Raw genomic sequence first — 11,716 nt, 5'->3', positions numbered from 1 at the left:
AAGATTCCCTCCGAGGTAAAGCTTTGACAAATAAAAGGTTTGTTATTCAGTTGTCAACTTGTTGGGCCTTGTGGTGCGCGAGAAATGTGATGATTTTCAATCACTTAGAATTTGATGTAGGCGAAGTCGTGGAAAGTGTTAAGCTTTTATCTTGGTATTGGCATGTAATTGAAATGAAATCAAACACTTGTAGAAATTTCTACTTCTGGCATCAGAGTCCTTTAGACTTTCTGAGTTTGATGTAATCGTTGTAATTGGACGAGTACCCGTTGTACTCTTCTTTATAATTTCATTGCCTATAGAAAAAATATTTTATGTTCCTTTCTTAATCAAGTATTAATTTCTTGACATCAATATTTCATGTTCCTTTCTCAATCAAGCTAAGGGATACTTCTGGTGTAGTCAACATTCCTACATAAGACCTAAAATTTGTTAGTGCGTGAGGCACTTTTAGTGAGGAGAGAAAGAGAGAATAATAAAGGAAATAAGGATTATATTATTCACTTGAATTGTACAAATAAGGATACAACCTATGACTATTTATATACAACCCTAATTGGGCTTGGGCTTACACAACTTGGATTATATTTGATATTATTAGATTAGATTATATTTGATATTATATTAATAATATCAATCCCACTAATATCTCAACAATCCTAATAATATCTCAACACACCCCCTATAATCCAAATTGTCGAACAACTCTAGTCATAGTCGAATTGAACTATTCCTAATTTCTTTCTCAAATTCAGGAATCTGTCGATCTTCAATCCTTTAGTGAAAATGTCAGCCAACTGTGCCTCACTTGAGCAATGCCTAACTTCAAGTTCACCTCGATTCACCTTCTCCCTTAAGAAGTGAAATATAGCTTCGATATGCTTACTCCTTCCATGCAGAACTGAATTCTTCGCCAGATTTATGGCGGACTTGTTGTCGATTTACAACACAAACGGTTTCTTCACTTCGACTTCCACTTCTTCAAGTAAAATTGTGATCCAAATTGCTTGGCATGCAACATAGGATCCTGCTATATATTCAGCTTCACATGAAGACAATGCCACCACATGTTGCTTCTTCGAACACCATGAGATTGGGGAACCAAATACTTGAAAGAAATATCCAGTTGTGCTTCTTCGATCTTCCTTATCTCCACACCAATCAGCATCGGAAAAACAATTTACTATTGCTTTTTTTCTTTCAGAGTTTTGCCGAAATAGTATTCCACAGTTTATTGGTCCTTTCAAATATCTCAGGATTCTTCTTGCAACCTTCATATGTGACACCCTTGGTTCACTCATATATCTACTTACTAATCCGACAGCAAAATCTATATCAGGTCGACTGTTGCACACATACCTCAAAGATCTAATAATTTGTTTGAACAAAGTTGCATCAACTTTGTCTTCCTCTCCATGCTTCTCCAACTTCACATTTGGTTCGACGGGTGAAGAGGCAGTATTCGAATCTTCCATTCTCAATCTCTTGAGAATCTCTTTGATATACTTCCTTTGATGTAGCACCATACCTTGCTTCGACACTTGAAATTCCATACCTAATAAATAAGACAACTTTCCCAGATCCGACATTTCAAATTCTTTCATCATCAGCTCTTTGAACTTCGACAAGTTCTTCAAGCTATTTCCAGTTACTAATAAGTCATCAACATACAAGCAGATGATTTTTATATCTTGTGCTACCACGTGAACATAGACACCATACTCAGATTTGCTTTTTACAAATCCCAATTCGACTAAGTATGAGTCGATCTTCTTGTTCCATGCTTTAGGTGCCTGCTTGAGGCCATAGAGCGCTTTGTGCAACTTATATACTTTACTCGCTTCCTTCTGAATCACAAACCCTGGAGGTTGTGTGACATAGACCTCTTCGTCTAAGGGACCATTCAGAAATGCTGATTTCACATCTAAATGAAATATCAACCAGTATTGGTTGCATGCCAATGCTACCACTAGTCGAACAGTCTCCAGTATTGCTACAGGAGCAAATACTTCAGAATAGTCGAGTCCTTCTCTTTGAAGAAACCCTCGAGCTTCTAGTCTTGCTTATATCTTTCTATCGACCCATGAGCATTGTGTTGCAATTTGAACACCCACTTCACATCGATAGCCTTTGTATGTGCTGGCAGTTCGACTAACTCCATGTGTTGTTTCTTTCGATTGCATGTAACTCTTCAATAATAGATAACTTCCACTGATTAATCTTCAAAGATTCGGTATAGTTGAGTGGTTCAGCACCAACAAGTAAAGCAAAATGAACTAATTCTCCCTCTGGTGTGACTTCATCATCACCCATCACTTCATAATCATGAAGTCTTGTTAGATGAACTCTAGTTCTTTGAGATTTTTGGCTTGTGCCAGTTACATCATCTTCAACTTTGATTGTGTCGGGAATGTTAGCAACTACTTCGACCTCGACTGCATCTTCAACTGGATTTTCACCAATTTTGTCGACTTCAACTTCAACTGTTTCTTCGTCGACATCAGAGCTCAACAATGGCTTGCTAACTGAATTACTAGAATTCCAATTCCAGGCAGAATTTTCATCAATCACAATATCTCGACTTAACACAATCTTCTCATCTATTGGATTGAGTAACCTGTATGCACCAGTCTTGTGATATCCTACCAGAATCATAGGTTCACTCTTGTTATCAAGCTTCCTTCTTCTTGCATCAGGAACATGCTTGTAACACATAGATCCAAACACCTTCAGATGACTTACCGATGGTCGTTTTCCACTCCATACTTCTTCAGGAACCTTATTCTTCAGCATCTTGGTAAGGCACCTGTTCAAGATATAAACTGCAGTCGAAAAAGCTTCACCCCATAAGGATTTTGACAAATTCTTCTGCTTTAGCATGCATCTCGCCATATCCAATATGGTTCTATTTCTTCTTTCTGCAATTCCATTGTGTTGAGGCGTATAAGGAGCAGTTACCTCATGATCAACACCATGTTCTGCACAGAAATTTTTAAACACCTTAGATGTGTATTCTCCCCCTCCATTTGTTCGCAAAACTTTTATCTTCTTCTCACTCTGGTTTTCGACAAGTATCTTGAACCTCTTAAAGGTTTTGAATACTTCATCCTTTCGTTTGATCACATAAATCTACAACTTTTGGCTGAACTCATCAACAAACGAAACAAAATATTTGTTTCCACCAAGAGTATGTTCTTCGAATGGTCCACATACATCTGAATGTACCACTTCAAGTATGCATGATTACCTCATTGGAATAGTCGAAATGAAAGAATTTCTTGATTGCTTTCCGACCAGACATCCTTCACAGAGTTTGTCGGGCATCTCAATACTCGAAATACCAGTAACCATATCTTGAGTGATCAGTTGATTAAGTGAACGAAAATTGAAATGTCCAAACCTCAAATGCCACAACCAACTATCCTTGTGGTCGACAATAATTTTAAGACATTGAACTTCTGTCGAATTGATCATAGTCTTAAACGTCCTGTTCTTCGACAGCAGGGACTTTAAGACCAAATTGTTCTGGGTGTCGAACAATTTACAAACACCATCTTTCATGACAACTGAGAAACCTCTTTCGACTAGTTGTCCAATGCTTAGTAAGTTGCACTTCATTCCAGGTACATAAAGCACATCTTTGATCATGGCTTTTGCTCCATTGCTAATCTGAAAAACTATGTTGCCAGTACTTTCTGCTTGCAACGAACTATTTTCAGCAAGTTTTACCTTGATCTTCTTCAACTCGTCGAAATCTGCCAACCACACCTTTTGACCAGTCATGTGATTCGAGAATCCTGAGTCGAGAAACCACATTTTGGATTCGACATGGTTATCTGCAACTGCATCCATAACCATCATACCACCTTTAGAGTCATTTGAATCTTGGCATGCAAGTTTCGCTCCTTCGTCCTTGCCTTTTGTCGATCCATTGTCTTTCTTGTACCAACAATGTTTGGACATGTGACCCCACTTTTCACAGTTATAGCACTACACACCTTTACCTTTTTTTATCTTCTTTGTCCTTTCGATAGTTTCCTCCTCCCCCTTTCAAGGATTCAGAAGTCTTATCTTCATCATGCTGCTTGTGGGGGTTCGACCAAGGCTTCTTGCCCTGATTCTTGTCGAATTTGCCTTTGAATTTGTTGGAACCACCATTCTTTTTCCATGACTAAGCTTGCAGTGCATGTATCGAATCATGAACTCCTTTCCTTTCAACAATCCTAATCTCATGCGCCTCCAACGAACCAACCAGATCCTCCAATTTTAGGTCTTCTACTTTGTTTGATTCTTGAATAGCTACGATAACGTGATTAAATTTGAGAGGTCAACACACGCATTACCTTCTCAACTATCATCTTATCAGTTAGGGTTTCACCACAACCCTTCATGAGATGGACGAGTTTCTGCACCTTCGACACATACTCTGCAACCTTTTCGTCTTCTCCTATCGACAACAATTCATATTGTCGACGCAAGGTCTGCAACTTGACAACCTTGACTTTCTCACCTCCTTCATAATACTTCACCAGAATATCCCATGCCTCCTTCGCTAATTCAGCATGAGAAATCCTGTCGAAGTTCGCTAATTCTACCGTCGTTTGAATGCAATACGCAGCCTTGCAATCTTTCTTCTTGACTTCGTTGTGGGCTGTTTTCTGTGCTTCGGTTGCATCTGCAGCCAACACAGGTACACCGCCTGTAACCACTTCTAGGGTTTCATGGAAGCCAAACAAGAATTGCATTTGTTTCTTCCATCGGATCCAACTCTTGCCGTCAAGAGTTGGAAGAGAATTCGGAATGCCATTAGTACCATTTATCTTGCAGCAATTGATTCACGTTCCTTGGAACAATAACCGGAAGCTCTGGATACCAATTTGTTAGTGCGTGAGAGAAAGAGAGAATAATAAAGGAAATAAGGATTACATTATTCACTTGAATTGTATATACAACCTATGACTATTTATATACAACCCTAATTGGGATTGGGCTTATACAACTTGGATTATATTTGATATTATTAGATTAGATTATATTTGATATTATATTAGTAATATCAATCTCACTAATATCTCAACAAACTTAATAATATCTCAACAAAATCTTCCTCTCAGCGATCTAATTAATTTGGCACACGATCCAATAATATTGCAATTGTCCTTGAAAACTCCTTGTCCAACCTGTAACAAATCTTACCTTGAAACCTTAATATGAGGATCTCACTCTGAAACCTAAGAATACTTGCAGATCAACAACCCACAAACCTAAAGAACAACCCGTATATATCTCTGCTTTGTTTTGCATACGTAGTTTTTTTGCAATTTAGGTTAATCTCCAATTCACTTTCGTAAATATATATAATGCATAGACTTTCCTCTCATCCTTATGAGTTATCTTGAAAGAAGATAATATAAATATTAATATATTTTTAAAAATATAATTATACGGATCTAATAGACTACCTACGATCTATATAAGTTAGTCCTAATAGGTAGCAAATTTTTTAGAATTTGGCTAAAAAAGCTTTGAAAAATATGGACTTTAATTTTAAAGTCCAAATCCTATAATTTTTCGGACCTAGGATAGACTAGCCCATTTTAAGAGTTATCTTTGTTTAGCATACCCAAGTTTTCTTTTTTTTAATTTAGATTAATCCGTCCTCACTTTCTCTCATAAATATAAATATAAGTAGGATATATTGATCACATCCTTCTTGGTTAGTTACTATGGCAGAAGATGGATCAATTGGGTACAATTTTAGTGTTTATACAACTCATGGACTCCATTCAAAAAATCGACAACCTAGGCCAAATCCTGTTGCATCAGATTTCTTCAAGTTTCAAGTCACAGTCACATCATACCTTCGAGATTTCTCTTCTCCTCCTATGACGGTGTCAGTCATGTTTAGAACCTCGATACGTATAAATTGCAATGAATTCTTCATGCATGACCAAAATTTCCTTTGGTTATACTTACAGAATTCTCTTCTCCTTATTTCAACTCTAAAAAGCTTTCTCAAATGACAGTGTGTCTTATACCTAAGGTCAAACGACGGTTCTTTCCCTTGGATATTCATGAACTAGCGGCAACAGTTTCCGATCATATTATCCAAGGAATTCCTTTGGTTTTGACTATTATAATGGAAGAAAGAAGAACAGTGAAAGAGATGATGATGATGACGAGAGAACCTGCAGTCATGGAAGAGTCTATGCAATTTGGAAACTGCGTCTAATGAAGCCATTCTGTCTCTTAAAGCATGCTGGCTTCCTCGGAATTGTTGCATATGCATGGAGAGATTTCATGACGAAATAGAAGAAGGTGGTGGTGATAGTGATAGTGATGACGTGAAGGTATCAACCATGGAATGCGGTCATATTTTTCACTATGACTGGCTCCAAACGAGTCATGTATGCCCCTTATGCTATGCCCACATGAATATCATGTAATTTACTCTTTTCAATTAATATATTTCCAGTTTTTATATCTTTTACAAGTCTTTAAGTTGAATACGTGATTATTGTTATGAAAATTTGTGATATTATTTTACTTCATTATTTGTAATATAATTTAATATTAAGACATAAAGTTGTTTTTGTTTAAAAAAAACTGATTATAGCAATGAGATCAGAGTGGAGTGGGGATACCCTGACCCACCCGAACCTATTTTGAATAATTTTAAGATTTTAATTTTTCATTCTGACAAAGATCTGAACAGACAGCAAACATTCATACAAGAGATGAGACATTGATACATTGATACGGCATATCCACCCAAAACCTAGGTAATAGGGATATGGGTCACCTGTCTTATAAATCCAACATTTCCTCCGTTCCTAGTCTATGTGAGACTTTGCACAACTCTCTCACTTGAAACCCAATAAAGAAAAGAGATATGCGGCCAGTTGAATTGGATTTAGAGAGACTAATTTGATCTTAATTATTTAATTTTAGAGAATTATTTAGAATAGTTTTTAAAAAAGGTAATGTTTGCACTAAATTGAATTAACTTGGAATAACTATATTAGTAAAAAACAAAAGTGGAATATCTATATTACATAAAATGCTAAGTTTTTTTTAATGGAATAAAAAAAGTTCAACCAATTTTCTCTACTTGTATCAGTTATGACAGATTATTTGAATTGTCCCAAATTTGAATACCATTAGTCTCACATCTTCCAAAAAACAAAATTGAATCAGATCATTTCAACCTAACAAAAAATGGTAACAAAATTGGCAGCAGTTAATGTGACACGGTAATTGATCAGAATTGGTGACTGAGTTGAGATAAGTTACAATTAATTTAAGGAAATTGTCAACTAAATCATTTGATCTCAAATTAACAACTAGTAAGATTTAAGAAGAATGCTACAAAAATATTCAGAACCTTAGTTTACAGGCTAGATTAATGTGTTTGACTAAGCTCAAAAAAGCAATGCTAAAAAACATACATAAACACTAACATAGCTTAACTTAGTTCTCTATATCCCAACAAGAGTGCTTTTGGCTTCCAATTTCAGACACACGCAAGTGCCTCGACCGACAATGCAAAGGACTAATGAGCAAAACATAGCTCCGTGGTACACCAAAACACGCGATTGATATCATTGTGCATTTTCTAATATCTCGTCATCATGGTTGTGTGGAAGAGTGAAATCCGGAACCTCTTCAATATCATCTGCAGGCTAATAATGGAAATACACAAACAACACAGTTACCAAAATGAAATCATAATGAAAGTGTAGTACACATCCAACACCACTGCCTACCTGCCATAGTTCCAATAGCTGCCAAAACAGATAACCAACAATCATAACCAAGCAAAACAGCTTCCCTGCCCACGCTCCACATGCGAGGTATCTAAAGAAAAGAGAAAATCAGCATTAGTAGAAGTAGCAGCTCAATTCAATACCGCATGTAAGAACTGTAGAGTTAGATACACAGGTATCTACTACGTGTTGCAATTACTTCCAAATTGAACCTAAGATGTTTAGAGTGTACCGTGAGAGACGCTCTAGTAGATTTTGATTCGAACACTTTAGAGCACGGTCATACACAATTTCAGTTCTTTTGGCAACATCATTCCAGTCGTAGAGCTCCCTCATCTACAGAATACACATAAACAAAAAAGAACTAGTTTACCCACCAAATGTGTCAGAATAAAATATTTGAACAATAAACTCACTCGATTATGCATATCTTGTGGATCAATTTTTGGCAGCATATATATGGCCTTTTGTATTGCATACACCATATCACTTGGATCAGGTTCTGCTAAAACAACCATGTCATCCGGCAAAACCTATATAGCAAAGAATAGCATCTATATCAAGCCTTTAAGGAGAGCGTTCCAAAAATTGTTGAATCGGAAAGAAACTGAAGTTCTTAAACAAAAATTTCATTGAAAGGGTTTGTTTGGAAAATATAAAACTACTATTTTCTCATCCTGAACAGGCATAAAAGCAAAATCTTTTGCACTACCTACCTCAGGAACTCCACCAACACGCGTGCTGACTGTTAACAATCCACAACTAGCCGCCTCTAATATAGCTATGCAAAAAGCTTCTGTCAAGGAACTGAAACAATTCAAATGTTATTAATGACTAAAACTAGATGCGCAACATAACTGGCGGAGACGTAAGAGCCACAACATCTCATCAATAAACTAAACTCAAACTTCTAGAACTGCCTAACTTTCATAAATAAGCAGAAGAATTAAACTCGCTTTTGCAAAGCTTTAAAAAAAACAGAAAAGAGAAATTTGATAAAGGAGCTAAACCTATTTAAGAAGATATGCCCACTTATTAGAACAGATCGGACTTGTGCATGTGGCACAGCTCCCAACATTTCTACTCGATCTTGTAGAGAATGCTTTTCTCTCATCTCTTCCAACCGCACGCGCTTAGCTCCATCACCTCCAACAATGAAACGAACCTTCCAAAGGATATATAAGTTATGCCTTTGAAAATGTAAAATTAGAAACAAATTACTCCAATCCATTCCTGTAGCATTATGTATTTCCATTGGTGCAATTTTAATACAGCTCAACGCCAAAGACGGTGCTGTCTTTAAACAGATATACAATTTACATCATAGTCCTGAGTTATACTTGAGGAATACAAACCAATTTTTACTTCAGCACTGATATTAAGTTTGACATGGCATCAAAGATTGTGAAGATATAAAAACATTCCAAAATGGTATATGTCAAATCTCCTAGTTATGCAAGACAAACAAACAATGCTTTTATCAACTCACATTGGGATGTAACCGGCATACTTCTGGGATGACTTCAACAAGCAAATCAACCCCCTTCCGATAAACCAACCGGCTGATAACAACAATAACGATCTCTTCCAATGTTCTTGGACAAGCAGCTGCTGGCTTGAACATGGAAGTGTCAACAGCATTAGGTATTACAAAAACTTTCTCTGGCGGCAAACCTGACCTCAACACGGTGTTTTCCTTGCTTGTATGAGAAACACATATGGCTTGAGTCACATCTGCCAAGGTAAACTGCAACACCTTATTCATATGGATGCTTCCAATATCAGCAAAACCATAGAGCGAATGATCAGTAAACACAACCTTGTATCCCATGGTTCTTGCATGCATGAGAGCTTCATGACAAAACGTTGAAAAGGCTTGGTGCCCATGCACCACTGTAACCCTTTCTCGTATAAGAATAGTTCTTATAATTGGTAATAACCCATAGATTGTTGGGAACGTATTCTGCATAACAAATGGTCTCCATGGAACATAGTATACTTTCAAACCACCAGTCATATATCTAACCCCGGATCGATTTCCATAAGCATGAGTTGCAACCACCACCTAAATTATCATTTCCATTCAATTCACACTATTACAAACAACATCAGCATAACTAGCAACAACAAAGTAGACTTTTTGAATCACACGAATCAATTATTATATGGACGAAAATAAGTAAATTGCTCTTACATAGTACATTTAGAGCTTGCTTTGATTAACTTATTTGAACTTATCTACTGACATAAACACTTGTGAGAATATTTGAAAGAGCTTAATATTCAACATATAGCTTATATGAAAATGCATGACTTTTCAACATATAACTTATACAAATTCAACATATAGTTTATATGAAAATGCGTAACTTTTCAACATATAAATTATACATCCTATACGATAAACACTAATACTAAAAAGTCTTAATTAAGTTGTTTATCCAAAAAGAGATTTACTATATAAACTTTCCATTCTCATCTGTAATGAAAAACAAGAGAAAATTATAAGTACAACTAAGGGGCATTTGGATATTGTTGGGTCATGAAGGGGTATGGAGATATCCCATTAGGCTTTAATCCAACGAAGGACTCATACTCACACTCACACTTGATATACCAACAGATATACAGGTTAATTAAGTGCTTAGCTATGAAACAGACACACTGGAAACACAACACCGACATCGACACCGTAATAATTTGAAAATAAATAAATGTAATTACAAGTGTCGGTGAAACCAACACCGACACAAACACACCTTTTTTCAAAGGTCTCGGTGATATAGAGGTGCTTAATGAATGAGGGTTAATTATCCTATAAGAGCTTATGTAAATAACTGTTTCTACCATCAAAGAGGAAATGAATTTAAACTTTCTACCATCGAAGAGGGAATGAATGTAAACTCAAGGTTAGCTAAAAATAGCTTAAGACAATAATCAATCTAGAAGGACTTATAAAAATAAGCTCATCCAAAACCCTAATAAGTCAAAAAAAAAAAATGCTACAAATCTCAATAAGTTGGTTAATTATACCGTTAGAAAGTTATTTACCCTAATTAGCAATATATGTTTAGAAAAGGGAAAGTGGAATCAAAAATGGAATTCTGAAAATGGAAATATAACAATAATTAAGAGAAAACCGAACCTTGTGTCCTAAGTTGAGTAAACATTGTGAGAGATAATAAATGTGATTCTCGACGCCACCAAAGTTGGGGTAGAAAAAATCCGAAACCATCAGGATTCTATGCTTTCCTCCTGGATCATCACCCATTTCTACTGTGACAATTTTACACGAAGTTGGCTGTAACAGAAGAAGTTCAAATTGAAGAATGAAAGATTCAAAAGAAGAAGCAAGAACGAGTGTTTGGGAAGATGTTGTTATGGAGGATGAGATCTATGACAAGAGATTGAGTCGTGTTCTTGTTATTGTCGTTTTAGTAATATTTTTGTTCTATATTTTTTTATAATATCAATAGTTTACTAATTTTTGTTCAATGTTTTTAAGAATTTTAAATAAAAACATTTTTTTCTCAAAAACAAATATATATTTTTTAAATTCAATTATTTTAATTTGTAATGAATTGAATACGAATATTTAAAAAAAAATCATTTTTTGAAAAATTAATTATTTAATTTTTCAATATGTTAAATACAAGTAATTCCAACAAAAACATTTTTTTAATTTTAATTAATATTTTTGGGGCATTAGTTAACCTTTCTCTAAACATAATAAAAAAATTAGTAACAAACCCGTGAATACGCAAGGGTTTTGGTTTCATACGCGAATTTGTTTACCTAATATATTTATTTTAAATCAAAAATAAAATTTTAATCAATTTTTTTATCATAAATATCATTTTTTTCGTGTATAAAAATATTTGGATTAATAATAAAAAAATCTTATACAAATATTATTTATGTTTAAGAATCATTTAGAAAAATATTTGGAT

The 11,716-nt window shown here is 35.3% G+C and overlaps 1 protein-coding gene across 1 annotated transcript; it reads right to left on the bottom strand.

The window, feature by feature from the left end:
* Positions 1-7,299: 7,299 nt before the first annotated feature.
* Positions 7,300-11,200, bottom strand: LOC131653854 (phosphatidylinositol N-acetylglucosaminyltransferase subunit A-like). The gene is made up of 8 exons (XM_058924168.1): positions 10,912-11,200; positions 9,256-9,831; positions 8,777-8,931; positions 8,483-8,573; positions 8,183-8,299; positions 7,999-8,102; positions 7,767-7,857; positions 7,300-7,682 (listed from the first exon to the last, which is right to left on the bottom strand). Exons 1-8 carry the CDS (start codon positions 11,035-11,037, stop codon positions 7,602-7,604), a joined length of 1,341 nt encoding a protein of 446 aa, XP_058780151.1. The 5' UTR covers positions 11,038-11,200; the 3' UTR covers positions 7,300-7,601.
* Positions 11,201-11,716: the final 516 nt, after the last annotated feature.

This window comes from Vicia villosa, linkage group LG2, assembly GCF_029867415.1.
Source record: "Vicia villosa cultivar HV-30 ecotype Madison, WI linkage group LG2, Vvil1.0, whole genome shotgun sequence".
NCBI classification, from domain to species: domain Eukaryota; kingdom Viridiplantae; phylum Streptophyta; class Magnoliopsida; order Fabales; family Fabaceae; genus Vicia; species Vicia villosa.
Note: the sequence above shows the minus strand (reverse complement) of the source record. Positions and strands in the feature narration are given on the sequence as shown.